General features: G+C 48.2%; 1 protein-coding gene across 1 annotated transcript; it reads left to right on the top strand.

The window, feature by feature from the left end:
* Positions 1-253: 253 nt before the first annotated feature.
* LOC144094562 (uncharacterized) lies at positions 254-15,644 on the top strand. The gene is made up of 4 exons (XM_077628480.1): positions 254-377; positions 5,194-5,646; positions 6,961-7,157; positions 14,528-15,644. The coding sequence occupies exons 1-3, from the start codon at positions 357-359 to the stop codon at positions 7,141-7,143; spliced, it is 657 nt and encodes a 218-aa protein (XP_077484606.1). The 5' UTR covers positions 254-356; the 3' UTR covers positions 7,144-7,157; positions 14,528-15,644.
* Positions 15,645-17,187: the final 1,543 nt, after the last annotated feature.

Below are 17,187 nucleotides of genomic sequence, written 5' to 3'. Positions count from 1 at the left end.
GAAGATGCACGAACGCTGGGTGGCACGCACGTAAGCACTAAACTGCCAACGTAATCTTGACAAAAATGCACAACGCAAAACGCGTAACTACTGCGACCTCCCCCTCTCCTCTTGTCTTTGAGGAATGGCCCGCGCGGGACCCCCAACCCCCTTGCGTGCTCCGAGCGGGCGTGCCCGGCGGATGAAAGTGGAAGAAGGCGCGGGCGTATTTAAGCGCTCCCGAAGATGGAGTCGCGCCTCGTACTCCTCCGAATGCGCGCTGCCAGTGTGGGCCGGTGCTAGTGACTGCAACGATCAAGCTGTTGCCGCGGGACATCGTCGATACAGCGAAGAATCCATCCCACACAGACGGACATATGGCCTCGAAATATTCTGCGGTGAGTGCCTGGCAAACTGCAGCATCGCCTTACCAGACTCGCTAATTGGGACTTGCATATCGATAATCGCTAAAAAGCAAAACCAACGAAACAAAATGTAAGATTGTTAAAGATAGCCGCTATGAATCGGTTAAATGAAGCGTGCCTCAATAGTTTTCCTTTCTAGCAGCAAAAAAACTAAATGGCACTTTCGGCGGTGCATTGCTTCAAAATGTAGCAGCCATGGACTTATCAACCGTTCTTTTTATTGTAACCTGGCATTGGATGTGTATTTGAGTAGCTGATTGTTATCTCACTAAGCGCTTAAGATGTTCGTGCCATTAGAAATAACGTAGAGAGGCTTCGCATTCTTGAAAGAGTGCCACAGCAAGAGCGGCAGAGGGGACAGTGGACAGGCGGGCTGTAATCAGCTGCAGCCTTTCCCATTCCCTGAACGGCTTAATCGGCTAAATGCGTCGTGATTTCTAACTTGCTACATTGCGTGGAAGTGATCTCTTTTCCCAGCAATACCATGGTGGTGTTTTGCTGCTTGTTCATGTAAACGCTGTTTTCTTAACCCCTAACTGTGCGGAATCGCTCGCCAAGTTTTCACTTAGGAATCATCAAACAAAGCACAGTTCGTTGTAATAGAAGCACACAGCTGTGTTCCAGATTACATTAGTGCGCCGCCTGTGTTCATAAATAAGTCTCTGACACCCTCTGTGTTCGGGGCTGTCAGAAAAGTGAGAAGGTAAAACAACACCAGAGTTCTATCTGCGGCTGCGCCAGAGTCTATATCAAAACTAGATGTGCACTCGCTTTTCTGACCGTTTCGCTGAACACGTTCTTGCTTTTTATTTTTTGTCTTCAACTCAAAAGGTCGGTGTTAAAGAAAACAGTGTGGTGGCGCCAAATAAAGGCATAAAGACTAGAGCTGAGCGAATAGCAAAATTTTGGGTGCGAAGTGAATTAGAATATAAAAGCTGAGTGCCAGTCAAATCGAATATTTTCTGAACATTTTCCAAATACTACGATGTTAAATTACAGTCGAAATGTTCTGCGAAACGAGACCAGAAAAAAAAGCTATTAGATATGTACGACTATCAATTGCTTGGGTGCGGAGTAAATATAAATAATAAAAACTGGTTGCAAATTGAGTCGATTAATTTCGATTATCAATACAGGTACGTCAAAATGAAGAGAAACGCTTTTCCCGAAAGCACAGCTATGAAAAAAAAAGAGATATAGCAAACAAATTTTGTTTTCACCCATCATCCGCACAAATTATTATACCTGTAAGGTCTACGAGACATTAAATAAAGAAGCGGAAATCATGAGGTAGTCTGCAGACTGATACCTTGTTTACAATGAATGCCATAACAATTGGTGTCAGTGAAAAAAAAAAGTGTGAATACCGTAATTCGCCTTAATGCTCACATGACAAAGTGTTCACTGAATGCAGTTATGAAGCGCTCTAAGGTGGCCAGATAGCTCCTTATTGGAAGAGTGACGTCCGCTATCGACACACTGTGAGGTAAGGCACTGCTGGCTAAACGGAACAAGACGGCTCGCGAAAGGTATACACAGGAGTAGCAGCATGAGCTGCAATGCGATCGGGACGATCCCTTCCGGAAATTCACGCTCCCTCACGACGCCTGAAGACAAAGCGCCGGTTCTGCAAATCCATCCGGTCCACTCAGCATCGTGTCAGTTTCTCCGGGCTGATAGCCCTGTGACTGGCACCAGCAGGTCGTTGTCGCGTACCGTGAAGGTGCGAGAACTAAAGCATGGCGTTAGGTGCCCCATGCAGCGCGCGCGCTGCACTGTGCGCAGTGCGGTGGCACGGGCTGGGTTCGAGAACTCGTTTCTGTCGCACACCTTTTTCTTTTCCTCTGTAGCCTAAGATACACACTTTCTTGATTCTAACTGACGAAAATTGGGAACGATCAAAACAATCGCCGCGAAAGTACCGCAGCCGCGCACGCGAGCCGCGACTTCGCCCCTTCCGCGGTCCCCCTCAAGCTGGGCCGCTTCCACGCGCGCACGCATCTCATCGTAGGGATATACAACGAGAGGGTCGCTGCCAGTCAGGTTCACAGCCAGCCGCTGACGTGCCTCGTGGTGCGGCGCCTAGTTTTACAACCCGCGAGCGCGCCGGCGACGGCTCTCGGTGGCCATCAGGGCATTGATTTTATGCAAGGCGTAGCATTTCCACGCGCAGGCTTCTTGCCACGTGCTGACAGTCGATTTTATGAGGAAAGTGCAATTTAACTCGAGGGACCAATGCAGGATACAGCCGTTTGGAAACGTCGCGATGTTTACTTGCGAGTTTAGGTGAATTTCTGTCCGTTTAGGAGGCTCGATTAATAGATCGAATAGTGAACATGGGGTTCGAATACAAATCGAATAGCGCATTGGTTGATTGAAAGTCCTTTATTTTGAGGAGGAAGGCACAAGGCCGCTGTGCGGGAAATTATGATCTAAAGTTAGTCACATGTCGGGTTCCGACTCGTTACAGTTCGAAAACCAAAGCTTCAAACCTTTGCACACCCGCAGCAAAAACCAATTTTATACTGTTGTGTTATTTTTTTAATCCTCTCTACTCCAATCTGGGCTGCCAGGACATTCAAGTTTCGACACATTTCGCTTGAGACCTTTGTTCAAGAAATCAGGGGCAGTATTTTGTAACGAATCTCTCTAGCGGTAGCAGCATCACGCAATACTTTCTTATTGACCAATCGCTTGAGTTCTTTTGCCGTCCCCGACCGCGTTTTCCTTTTTTGAGCGCACTCGGTTGCTCTCCAGTAGGCTTGATGTCGACTATTCTGCACATTCCTCATGCTGCTCTAATCCATCATTTCCCTTTAGACTCAGCTAGACTATGAGCTGGCGCTAGGTCTTCAATCTAAAATATCGATGATTGTTTCATTAATTGCAGCGACAGTTCGAGCTCTGCAATAAACGATACCACTTTTTATTTTAAGTCAGAGGAAAATATTATTATTCATAGTGATCTTCTTCAACCGGTGTACGTAGCAGTGGCACCTGAAACAAGCTGGCGCTTGCCGGCTCCGACGTCACAGGCGTTCGCCCCTGCCTCGGCGCTACTCGCCATCTATAGAGCAGCGCAGACTGTGTGGTCGCCTGATGTTCCCGTTCGCGCTTCGTTCGAGTTTGGTGTCCTCTATTCTGGCCAGCGAAATAATATGACGAGGTAATGCATGGTCCAAAGATTTAACAACAGTTTTAACTACTTTGTGTTTGGGAAAGACACATTCTTGGTCTTTTCTATTAGATTAAAAGCTTCGTTTTTTATTTATATGCGCATGCCCCCTTATTAATGTTTACAAACTAACCCTGAAAGCATAAAATGCTGGAATTAGAGTGTTGAAAAAATAAAAGCTTGCCAGTTCGGGGCCTAGATGGGAAGGAGCTGGCAACGACTACTCGCGAACAGAACAACGCTTGATTCGCGAGCGTTGACGCTCAAAGATAACAAATTAAGAGAAGCCTAACAAAACAGCGTCACACTGCATGCGGGCATATCTACCGCACATCATGCGACAGTATATTCAAAGCATGGCACGGATTAGTCTGCAAGCATTTATTGCCATTCAATTGAGTACACAATCAATGAGAAGTTTTAAATATTGAGGCATGAGGAGTGCGCCACGGATTCTTTGGTGTTATATCCTCTTTATCGAACCCAGAACTTGCGGCAGCATGTGAACGCTTGCCGTGGAACGCATAATGAGGGTCCTATCTGGCTTTATAGCAGCGCCATCCGCATTCGAATTTTCAACGCATAACGTTACAGCTGCCAGCTAGAGCCCCGCGCAATGTTTCACCGCGCTGACAGTTGATCTGTTCTCTCTCCGGACATAAGATTGTTGATACACACTGAGTTCTATAGCCAAGACTTCTAGGATAATTCGCAACATAGCTTCATAATCACAAGGTAAGGACCTTAAGAAGCTCGTCTCAACACGAACAAACATCAAGGCGGGCCCACGGTATAGGCACATAGTTTGCTTGGCACCGGTCTGGCAAGGCCAGGTTCCTGTATTAGGAGTACACCGAAATGCTGACATTTACGCGACACACAAAGCCCCTATTTGCAGATGTTTGCTCCTTCCTGCAGCTGTGTTTGCTCAACAGAGTCGCTAAGTGTTGCTCTGTGTCGAGTGCAAACTAAACTCCCCGGTACGAAATGGCCTGCATCCGTTAAAATTCATGCAGTATTGATGGAACAAAAAGAAAACGCCATAGGGACTCCTGCCTTCACGTTCCGTTCTTGATGAATACCGAAACAAGTACTTAATCACTGTAGGCATCAACTAGTGCATTACAAAACACTTAATTTTGTTTAAACCATGCTGCCCATAAAAGCGGACATTAATGTAATCTCGAATTTTATAACAGTATATCGGCAAATTTATGGCATGTTAAGGTAATGACGCATTGTTTGCCCTTATAAGGGTATCGAAAATGTTCACCTTTGTTAAAAATAAAAAAAAAACTGAGACGAAGGTTGTCATTATGTAACGCGATATTCCTCTACAACTGTTCGTGGTGATGAAAGCAGTGTTGCTTACTCGTTATTTTTAGTCCACATCTCTGGTACAGTGCACGTGATTCCACTGTACGTGCTGTCAGTCGTGACATAACTGTTCAGACCACAAAGCGCGGCGCAATGTTACTCCAACACCAGAGGGCCCGAAGGTCTACCCTTAACAGCGGTCGCTATACAATTGCGCATCACTCGAGGGCATATTTTAAATGGTCGTTGCGCTGTCAAATAACAAGTAGCAGCCTGAAGTGATCTGCACTGTCGCAGGTGCTGCTCGCCGTGGTGACCACCGCGTCTGCGACCTTGCACTGCCACCTGCTCAAGGGTGGACCAGGAGGAAGGCCCATCTTCGGCGGAGGAGGCCCCGGCCCATTCATCGGAGGTGGCCCCGGTCCGTTTATCGGAGGAGGACCGGGTGGCTTCAAAGGCGGCTTCGGCGGTGGCTACTCGGGTGGCTTCCGCTCTGATTTTCAGAGCGGCTTTGGAGGAGGCGGTTTCGCGCCTGCCGGACCCCTGTTTGTGTCGGGCCCCGGAGGGTTCGGCGTGGGCCCAGCCGTGGGAGGAGGCTACGGCCCCAGCATAGCGTTGGCGCCCTCCGTCGGACCAGCGGCTGGCTTTGGGCCCGGAGGCGCGGTTCCAGCTCCGCTGTCGTTGTCCAGGCCACCCGCGACCACTTCGACCTTCATCCCAGGAGGTCAGACCAAGGTGATCCTCGTCAAGGTGAGGTTCTCAATTTCTCCAAGCATGGAGCCTGCTGAGTAGAACAGATGGAACACACCAGCTCCTGGTGCACTACATTTTGTTGTGTTTCTTCGCATGTACACCTCCGTTCAAAAGTATACAGCCCAATGGGTTTGTCTGTGAGGCTTGCAATATTTCTCATTATGGCTCCTCAGCGACCATAATCTCTCGAATGGAGAGTGGCTTTAGGTTCCCAATCGTCCCAAAATTTGGACTGCTTGATGCACTAGGGAACCACGCTAAGCAGTTTAGAAGCAAACCTTTTGGTCTGTATGCTTCTGACGAGGGCTGTACCTGTCTGCGTCTTTCTTTGTCTTTTTAATAACGAATGATAATGAAGCATGCCTCTGTTAGCATGCAGGGAGATAACAGACTATATTTGATCGTGTGATTTAAGTTACCTGAGTGAAGAGGGGTGTAGGGAACTGTGGAGGTGCGCAGGAGGTTACTACCTCTTCACCCCGAAGGAGCCAGTGGAGTGGAGGGTTCTTTCACGGCGGAGAACTGGCTCTACTCCCGCCCATCCGGACACGCAAGGAACAGGGTCACTGAATGAAGTGGCTAGCGGTACCCACTGATAAAAAAACAACGCACAATCTGGCTGAAACTTCAAACAATGGAAAAAAAAGCTTCATAAATATAATCTTAACTGCATTTTTTCGCTTTAGTAGCATTTTCGAGGAAAGGAGCCAACGCTGCGTACTACGTTACGATCTCCTGGCAGCCACTGGCGAACATGCATTATAATGCTCGCTCGCTGCCTTCCAGGGGACACCCAGTATCAGCCAGAGGCCACTAACCACGCGTTCTAAAAATCCTCGCTCACCATCTATTACTAAATGGCGAATCCTACAGGGCGCTTACTAAACGGAGGACGGTGCCCGTCCATTGAATGGCTTCAGAAAAGGGACTCTGCCAATATCTCTGCTGTGTCTTCGATGACTATTGGCAGGTTGCCCAGACGGGCGCCGCTCTTTCATACGAAGATCTCAGTAATTGATATTTGTAAGCGATGCTTTGGCGACAGGGTTGCGTGCATGTGGAAGGAGAAGCACCTGCTCTTGCGTAATTCACTTCCGGAGAGAGCGACAAGCCATGATTGGGAAACCGATGGTACGAGGAAAAGGTTTCGTTCTTTTTACCTTCTAGCGGAAAGACAAGTGACGATGAAGTTGTTAACCCGTTAAAGTTAAGCCCACAATTATAGCAATAGCAAGTACCAAGCTTAAACCGTGCGTTGTCTGCGCCTGTTGCATGTAGCAGCGTCCCCGACTGGTGGTTCTCTTTGCTCAGGTTAAACACCTGGGCACCACCACGCACCACCCGACGGGGTTTGGCCCCCTGGGCAGCGGAGGGCCCCTGGTCGGTGCCCCTTTCGGGGGGCATGCGGGCCACGTGGCGCCACCTTTCGGGCTCCCCAGCACGGCGACCGGGTACGGGTCTCCCATCAAGCACGGAAAGGGCGGCTGGTGGTGAGCATCAGGCTCGAGGTGAGTGGCCTCAGTCAGTCAAGCGACGCGAAATCGCCGAAACAATTGCTTCTCAGAATTGGCTTGCAACATAATGCAGTACAGACTGCTGGGGAACCATGGAGAACCTACAGGACGACTCTGCCCAAAGCGAACACCTCTAATTTGTATTCAAACAATATCACCAAAGAACTGGACCATATTTTCGCCGATTGAGAGAAAAGTTGGAGGGGACGCCTAGGCTGCGCCTTAAGGGTTTGACACGATAGCGCTAATGGGTTAATGTCCGTATATGTGGAACTGGTAATTCTCTACTTCACATTAGTAGAACCTTGTGAGTTCTCATACCACTCCTGGCGCAGCGTTGCAGCGGTTAACATGTACGCCAGTGCCCTGCGATGGCAAGTATTATCACCAGTGGGACTTGTGCGATCCAGGATGCTCTTCCTGGGCTGCCAATAATTAATTTAACTGCCACCTGCCACGGTGGTCCCTTTGCTCACAATCCGGTGGGTAGGTTAATTGTGATGACACCACAAGGACACGTGACATAGGTGACTCACCCAAGTTGCTTCTCCCGGGATTTCCCGCTCACAACGCTGACGACGACGGCGGATTTTCTGCACAGCGGGGTCTTTAACGCTATCGTGTTAAAATCTAGTATAATGAGTATCTAATGAAATTCTAGCGGAGTAAAAGTTGATTTTGCTGGCTACCGTAGCAGAGCCCTAGCTAGCAGGTTCAAGAGTGAGGACCATTCCAACTCCTGGTAGCGTGCATGGCAGTGAACGCGCAGCAGGCGAGGTGCTTTTGGCGCCCAGATTTTAGCCTTCATCACTGAGATATCCGAGAGGTTAACATATGCTCTAGTTAGTGTTAATGAACGACATGGTTGAGAACGAAGTGCTAGGCAAAGTTCAGATTCACAAAGAATGCTGATTCAATAGGACAGGTAGAAATCATTGCCTCATGGGGAGTACCTTCTGCTGAAGCTGCCGGTTCGTTTGTTCTTGCTCTGGTGCCCCTGCATATATCGCAGCGTAGCGACAGCACCTAAGGAGCTTTCCGACCAGTAAAGTGTCGTCTTTGCTGCTCCTGCTTCCACTACTACAAAAAAAATAAATAATCATTGAGGGGTGGCCACTGCTCTAATCCCGTGGGAAAAAGAGCGATAGATGAGCTGATAAGCCACAGGAAGAACAAATGCGGACGGATCTACAGGCGGCAACCTGTCATAATAACATAGCTGTCAATCGCTGCACAACATGAAACTTTGAGGAAGAAGCCAAGCCGTTTTGTTTCGGTGAAGTGCAGAATTGCTGATGAGAGCTTTAAGGTTTGAAATGCGTCGCAGTTGGTGGACATTTCATACAAGCTTATTTTTTCAGCATGCAGGCATGCCTTTTATTGAGTTTCCCTGTCGGCGGCAGACGCGCCTGTGACGCCAGATCTCTTTCCAGTCTGAATGCTTGTGGCGCTCCCTCTGAGGGGCTTAGTCAGCCTTACCGAAAGGAAATCTACAAGCCATCATTTAAATGATACTGTGCTACACAACGCACCTATCCGCTCGAAGACGGCCAATCATTTGCACCGTTGTCGCTGCCGAAGAGTTTAGGGCTTTTCTTTAAAGGTATACAAGTTCGCAAAATAGCGACTTTGCTTTTCGGCTTCCTTGTCCGTCACCCGTCTGCGCGTTGTCAGCGCAGCGTAAGGACGCATTATTGTCGGCCCCCTTGTCAGTTCCTTTCAGTGCCAGGCGACACGTGTAGTGGATTGAAACGGGTCAAAATGGCTTTTGTTCTCCTTCAGGAGAACAATGCTACGGCAGGTTAAAATTCTCGTACAAGGAAGAGCGTATACATTGGCGCATCGTGTATAAAAAGAAACACCGTATTTTCCGGAATGCAGTGAGTGGACTATACATACCTAAATTTTGGGAGTTTGCGCTGCGCGAACAATCTAGTGGCGTGGTCTATTCAGCATTCTTGTCCTACAGCTTAGGCAGTGATAAGCTCCCACGCTCTACCTGATTTTTACTATTGCGAAGTGTCTTAAATTCATAGTTCTGCGGCTCTTGCGCAAGCTGGCGCTTCGACATTGAATGAATTGGGAGAGCAGCCAGTATACCGACGTCAACTTGTTCCTGCTCTTACAGCCAGGATGATACCGACAGTGAACGGGTTTTAGCCTGAAAAACATTCACAGTGGTCACTACACTTTTTGTGCAGAGAAACAGTTAACTAGTGAAGATACATTTTTTTTTAGCAAGACGCGTAAAGCAATAAGCGGATTGCACACCTGCAGGCCCTGCGAACTGTGTACTGGCGGCAGAAAATGTAGAGATTTAGCATTTCTTGTTTAAACTATCAATGGGCTGACCCTGCGAACGGTACATCTTCAAAGCACGGCAGAACAAGCACTTCAGGATGGAAGATGTGCTGAGAATTGGAAGTACTGTGTTGTGAGCGGGTCTTGCTTTTGGATTTTCAGTGCAGAAACGATGTGTATAGCAGTACGGCCCCGAATTAACGTGTGGTAAAGAACGTACTTCGTGGGCATATAAGAGTTCGCTTATTCTGGTATGGTACGTCAATGAGCGTAGATTCGTCACTGTCGGGGCTTCTTGTTGGCTGCGGTACTCTAGAATGGCTGCACTGATAACAGCCCCAGCCTTACGTGGGCATCGATGCAAACAGTTTTTCGTACCCTACTACTATCAGGGAGTGAGCGGATCGTAGAGGCCTCCACAATGTCATGCACTCGGCTTGCTTGAACATCAGCGTTCAGTGTTAGCCTGAGATAATGGCATAAGAATATCCAAGTGCATTTTGAAGACCGCTTTAGTTCCCCGGATGGTATACTGGTACACATACTGTGACGAGCAATGAAGTTAACAGGTGAAGTAATTTCCTCACCATGACTGTCATAGGTAACAGGCACTTTCCTTCGATTCCTATACATGGTTACACAAAAGCGTGAAGAAGGGGCAAACGAATAAGCTTTGCTATCCTGCCTGCATACTCCAGCTCACAATATCTGCTGCAGCGAAGCGGATGCTACCAGTGCAAGGCGCTGCTTTCCAGACGTGCCCATATAGCTCGAACGCGAGCGAACAGCGCACTTGCTGAATCCGTAGCCTGGGCATAGTACGTTCCACTTCAATGCAGCTATAGTTTCGAGACGGAGAGTACCCACTGCCTGCGCGGTCAAAGAAGTACTGCGTATTTTATACAGTATGTCATGACGAATGTAAAGCAGTCGAAGTGAAATCGCTACGCATAAGTTTATAGCAGTTAAATGCACGATGAATAAGGGAGCAAATAGGCCATCGATATTCAGGCCACTTGTCCACACGGACGTCTTTCTATCTCGGCATGGCTTCCCGTTTCGTAAGCGATCAGTAGTGTGGGTTATCCGCTTTACTTAAAAACCACGCCATCGATGAGTTTACGGCCCGGTGTTGTCGCAAAAAATGAATTATCACAGCAGCGTGGCTTCTCCAGCGCGAGAAACGGAACAGCTACGAAAGAAACCAGTTCATTTGCGAAAATTCTTTCTGTTCAAAAGTGCTTAAATGAAGGCGGCAAACAACCTTCTACCACTGACTACTGAAGAAGGCGACAAACATCAATCGACGCCTATTCTGTAATAACAAAGGCAAAAAACACAGTCTGAAGAAAAGCGATACCGTCGAGAAACTCGCCTGGAGGGTCACTTGGGTAGATATTGTGCCCCAGTTACTGCGACGAAAGAAGAATGAATGAGGAGTACGTACAGTGGGGAACTGCTTTGGCTGGTCACTCCTGCTTTAGTTTTTATCCCCCACACGGGTTCGAAGGCTGAATCTGGCGCACGCCTCATCCCGAGATTGCGGAACGTGCTTTTGTATTTTTTTCCCCTTCGCTGTGCTGCGCGATCGATTATTTCCGAGCCTATTTAGATAAGCGTTTCGTTTTGCGGCCTTCCGACCAGACGCTCCGAAATGTGGGAAGAAACAGCGTCCTGAGAAGCCTGAGAAGAAACGAGTTGCTGGTTGTTGGCTTTACAATATCTTTTCAGGTTGACTGCGCCGCTGACGACTGCATTGCCGTGTAACTTCTTTCATTTTGTACTCAGTCCTGTACAGTGCATCCATTAGTGCAAACGTGGGATGCCGTCTACGCTTTTCAAGGCGAGACCGTTAATGGTTCCGTTGTGCAGAAAATCTGACCTCCGCTAGCGCGTGCGGAAAATCCGGATTTGTTGAGAAGGTCGTGACGTCACAATGACATGATCGCGCGCGGGAATTCAAACACCCCGCAACGATCACACACTACAACTGTTATAATGTCACTACGCAACTCCTCATTGGCATATAGGGTCGTGACGTCATTCCACCACCATTACGAATTGCCTCTAAAGAAAGAAAAGCGATTGCGCGGCAAAGAAAAATGGTCAAGCCGGGATTAGCACCCCTGCCCTTTCGGTCCTGAACCGGGCTCGCTACCACTCGACCACTCGGCCTCTACAGGGACCCATTAATGCTATAGCGTCATACCATAAAGACGGAGCTTAGGTGTCCCCGAATTTCACTCCATTAATGTACTCGCGTCCCCGCAAGCTGCGTTTTTTAAAGGATGCCTTAGGCATCGTCAGGCTTTGTATACGTACAATTAGCGCTTAGCCCTCTTTATAACTACAAGACATATGATAAAGGACACCTTTTGTTCTGTAATTTTCACTCTTTATATTAGCCTGATATCATATACGGAGAAACCTGAGAGCTCACTGTAGACACTCAGTGCCGGCGGCGCTTGGCTGGTAGTCGGGATTCACGGGTTTCATTCCTGACCACGACGGCTGCATGTCGATCTAGGCGGACAAGCCCGTACAACGATATTTTGGCAGTTGGACGCTGAGCCTGAGGTTTGTCAAAATAACTTCCGGAGCCCTGCACCCTGGTGCTACGAAAAATACTTTCCACTGCACTACGACTAGATTCATAGAGCTCACGTTGTTGTTTTTGGACGTGAAACTTCATTCATCAACTATTTGACCTGTTTTGATAACTAAGAAAGCATACTTTCTGTACCTCGTGAATAAGCATCAAACAGTGGCTGTTTTTTTGTTGTTATCTTGTATTAACCTAAAACTTGTGCGGTCCTACAATAACGAGAAAGTTCATAAGTTTCTTCATTGCTGAGGCCTCATTTCACTTCCAGTCATCTTAAGATGGAAGATATAGCCACGTGGTAAGCCGCTCGAAGACAAGCTATCCTTAACAATCGACGGTAAATAATTACAAGCACTGATTATGTGGTCCCGAGGTAGTGAGCTTTCATAAACACTGCTCGCGTTTCAAGAATGGTGTGCGGGAGAACCTGGCGCGCCGCCACTATAGCGCGAGCGCTGAACAGCGAATGGTATGCGAAACAAAAGCAACCAGCAAGGACGACTTGTTTACCAGCCACCATTCTGCGCGCACCTCCTCCCTCGCAGCGGACAATAGACACTGCATCGTGGTTGGCCCTAATGATCTTTCCACGACGCGACCTCCGGGAGTGCTTTTTTCCGGTGCCCCGAAGTGAACGGCGTCGTGGGACAGCAGGTCGACACGTTCCATATTGGCGTCGTCTTGCTCCCTGGATGATGTCTCGGCGATCGTTGCTTCATCCACGCATCCTTGCGGAATTAAAAATACACTCGAATCTGCCAGTCCTCGCAGCTCGTGTGACTGCTTCGCGGAACAACTCGGATGCGGGCGTGTTTTCCATTGCCCGCATGACGCCGTGAAAGGGAGCGCTAAGCAGATCTTCCATAGGCTATGCACTGGACCAGAAAGGGCCAGCACTGCCTTGTACTTGAGAACCACGGAGCGATGCTCTATTGTACGACTTCAGCGCTTCGTTCGCCACGGCGTCTAGCAAAGCATTCGTCGTGCGGCCCAGCAGTCGTGCTTACGTAACGCACACGGCGTGCACACTGGTTTTAATTCTTCCCTCGGCCTCTCCTGCTGACTTCGGCCCACGCGTGCGCTGCCGTACCTCCAAATTGCCCTTTACTAGACGACTGCAGGCCGTCAACGCCGCGCCACATGTCAGTGATGACTGAGAGCGATAACGCTGGCTCCGCGGCAACTTTCGAAACACAAGCGAAAGGGTTCACCTCGACCCGCCTCCATCGAGGGTCGTCTGCTTCAGAACTAGAAAACTGGCGAGAAGGAGGGAACGTCAGAGGCGGCCAGCGCCTGTAAACTTCCACGCTGGCGCTTGGCATTGATGAACGAGCGATCGGACAAGTTTTACTGCCGTTTGTCCCCGGATCACGCGGCTTCAAGCACGATAAAAACTTTATGGGGCATTTCGGTGTCGGGTAACGTGTGTGCCACTGCTGTATCGCAGCGCAATCGGCGCTGTACCCTGTTCATTAGATAAGAACGAAAACCAAAGATTGCGCAAACAGTGCGCCTCTCAACGGGAAACGCACCTCGCGGATACGCCGGACCCTCAACGGACCGAATACCAGTCGGGCGGAACGACTTGGACGGAGCTGAGCGAACCGATGCCGTTGTGCGTGTACGCGCGGTATTTATTTCGCGCGTCCAGCTCCGCGGCAGCGGTCAATACTCTGCGGTGGCTTAAGTACGGCACGTTGCCTTCTGACGACGCACTGATGCGACGTCTGCAGAATTTTGCTATTTTATGAAGATAATGATGAGTATTTATGGCACAAGGGCAACTTTGGTCAATGAGCGCCATGGCGCAAGGTGTTTTTGTCTATGCAAAGCAGGGGTCAGAGACCCATTTTCTAAGCATTCCACTCAGATCAGCGGAACCATTGTATCACTGGTGGGTAGCCACTAGGCCAACACTGCAGTCATGTTTGTTGCTTGTTAGGACCGTTTCTTGGGCATCACGTCCCTGCTTATGTATCCGTCCAAGAACTACTGGTGACCTCGCTACTCGTACGCGCTACTCGGAGAAACTCCGAGCTTGCTGTGGCCTACCCACTGTCTCAAAGAGCTGCCTTCTAACGGCGTCCGCAAGAGCATCAGGGTAAGGGCGAGGCAACATCGGCCAAGAGTCACGGCAGTATTTTAGCAGGCAATGTTTGTTCTTTATTCAAGGTACGAGGTCCCCCTTTAAAGTTAGTACAGTAAAAAAAAGTACTGACATGCCGAATAAACATAGAACGTGAGTTACTATGAATAGAAAGTGTGACTTTTCTTGTTTTTGTTGTGGATGGAAATTTTTTACACACAACAAACATGGACCAGAAAGGGAACATACGCAGGCCTGTGTGTGTACATTTTCTTGTCCGTGTTTGCTGTGTGCGGATAATTTTCATCCACTATGAACAACCAAATCGCCTAAAACGCAACGATGCTGTTTTTGTTGTCTCCTTTTCCGCAGATGTCGAGGAAACCAGCGCTAAGGGGCCGTCTAAAAAGCAAGACAAAGAGGAGGCGACATTTGTGCACGCGTTGTATACAAGGACTGGTGTCGCCAGATTACTGACAGCTGCTGCTAAAGCACTGCCTGTGCGGGTGGCTTTGCGCCCGTGCCCGCAATGTTGTGCCGCTGCTCTGCGGTCGTGTTGAGCCGCAAATCTGAGCCCAGCCACCACTGCCATCGAAACTCCGATAGTGCTCGCACCATCACCGTGCTAAGACCGAGCGGGCGCTCCTTTCTGCCGTTGACTGCGAACCTCCTCTGCAATGAGAACCATGTCTGTGGCAGGCACGTGCGCGTGGGAGAGATGGAAGCACTCTCTTTGTAACACTCTTTGAACTGCGTGCATATATTTAACGATGTACTTTGAAAACACTGAGAACATTCAGGAACGCATTTAATGCTAAATGGCCTCTTTCCATTGCATGTGAGGCTAAAACAACATACAAAAAAATCCTTGTGTACAGAGCTCACCACCAATGCGCGTAGGAGTCCATCACCAAGCGGAAATTATCGTAGTCGTTCATTAATGACCAAGCCCATCAAATTAAGCTCATCCTCATTGATGTTCTTTAAACTTCATCAGAATTAGAGGTCACAGGGCAACACACGGGACCAGAAAGATGGAGATGACACACTGGGCTGTGTGTCGTATTTTTCTTTTTGCTCTGTTTGTTGTACTATGATTTATAATTCTAAACGATGTACCAACTTGGCCAGGTCTCTCTTTCTGTTTGCTAAATAACATTGCTAAACAAAAACTAGGCAAAATAAATACTTGGACGATACAGAGGACGGGACAGGGCTGTTTCTGCGCCTTTCCCGTACTCTGTCATGTAAATCTATATTTTGCGCAGTGCCGTTCTTAATTATGAGCCACGAGCATGTCCAACAGCGTCCTGCCTTCAATTGCTCATGAAAGTCTTTCTCCTTTTCTTTATCTGTTGAGGTGATAATTTTGCCACTGTACCACAAGCTGAGATTCGGATTTGCAGATATGTTGCATGCTGGAATAATGTTATGACACTGTTTCTCTCACTCTCAAGATGTCACAGTCTCTCTTATAACAATAAACTGATGATGCTTGAATGCTGTTATACGTCCTTTCGTTTTTATTCTGGCCTGCTCACCGACGCAATGGTCTCATTTCGGTCACACAATCTTCCACTTCTGTGATTCGTTATGCGCCTGAACCAGGGCAGACATACGCTTTGACATACGCAGACATACGCAGTCATGCTGAAATTTCTGCTTTCGTGCGTGATTTACTGCTTCTAGCCGAGGCTGCGTAACGAATAACCAAAAAAAAAATTTAAAAACACACACGTATGAGGAATAACACCGCATTGAAGCATTAACCGAATTAGGTGATAATTCGCAGAGACATGCCATGCGGCTGCCTCGCACGAGAGGCTGGAACCCGCCAACCGCTTAAAAGAGATGATGATGATGATGAATATGAATTTTTATGACGCAAGGGCATCTATGGCCAAAGAGTGCCATTTCACAAGATATTTTCGACTTCTCAAGGTGGGGTCAAAGACCCATTTCCCAAGCATTTCACCCTAAATAAGCCGAGCACCGGACCAGGGGAAAGCTTGTACCCATTGTATCACCGGTGGGTACCCGGCGGCACTGGGGATCGGACCCCGCACCTCCCGCATGCGAGGCGGATGCCCAACCACTTGGCCACCGCTGCGGTTCGCTTAAAAGCGATGATGCAGCGTCACACTAACAACTAGCGGCTTCTTTAAGCAAACGCCTCAAGTCACCGCACACTGGACAGGGACTTGAAAACACCAGCACCGAGTTGCACGAAGCATATTGTTTTCGTCCAGAGAGCAGTGAGTTCGTCATAAAAACAGGAAATTCTTCAGACATGATAAAGCTTCGCGAGAAGAATACGCGCAATTAAAACAGGATACTGGACGAACACAACTCGTCTCATATCTTGTTTTCTGCGTGTGCTTTACGCGGAACTTTACCATGTCTCAAGAATTACACCAACTAGCCCGACGACATGTTCTACTAAAGCAAGAAATCGATGTTACTACCACTTTTTGCACTCTGAACTGGCGACTTTGGCGGTAATACATACAGGACGTCTTCGCTGATTCATGAATTGAAGATTAAAGTACTGACTGGTAAAATTTGGCTTCTAGTTTGTTTTAAATTGCGGAAAAGGAATACTTGTCCTGCCTTTTCTGCTTATTTTCATGGTTCACTTTTCGTAATGATGGCTTGTCGGAATGGCTAGCAGGCTGACGCACGTCGCCCCTCTTCTCCCCGCGACCTCTGTTCATTTTGTTTTCTGTTGTGCAGTAGTAACAGCACTGATGCACAGTAACAGCTGTAGTGTACCAAGCACATGCCTTGGCTGGACTGCAGTAGGTTAATGAAAGACAGCCGGATATTTGTTCATTAGCTACTACGAGTTGGCAGCGAGAGGTAATCGTTTGTTTTGTAAATGATCGAAAACACCGGAAGTTCCTTGCAACTAAGTGCAATTCGATGACAATATTTTAAATAAAAAACCACCGCATTTATTACGGATGAACACAACTTCCTTGAAATTTCCGACAAATAATGTGAAACAAAATTTATGTTGACTGATGGGGCTG

Source organism: Amblyomma americanum, chromosome 6 (genome assembly GCF_052857255.1).
Source record: "Amblyomma americanum isolate KBUSLIRL-KWMA chromosome 6, ASM5285725v1, whole genome shotgun sequence".
Lineage (NCBI taxonomy): Eukaryota > Metazoa > Arthropoda > Arachnida > Ixodida > Ixodidae > Amblyomma > Amblyomma americanum.
Note: the sequence above shows the minus strand (reverse complement) of the source record. Positions and strands in the feature narration are given on the sequence as shown.

Excerpts from the sequence above, each read along its gene's own strand:
- LOC144094562 (XM_077628480.1), top strand. The coding sequence starts at position 357 with ATGGCCTCGAAATATTCTGCG. Across the intron at positions 378-5,193 it reads TGGCCTCGAAATATTCTGCG|GTGCTGCTCGCCGTGGTGAC; the intron begins GTGAGTGCCTGG and ends GCACTGTCGCAG. Across the intron at positions 5,647-6,960 it reads CCAAGGTGATCCTCGTCAAG|GTTAAACACCTGGGCACCAC; the intron begins GTGAGGTTCTCA and ends CTCTTTGCTCAG.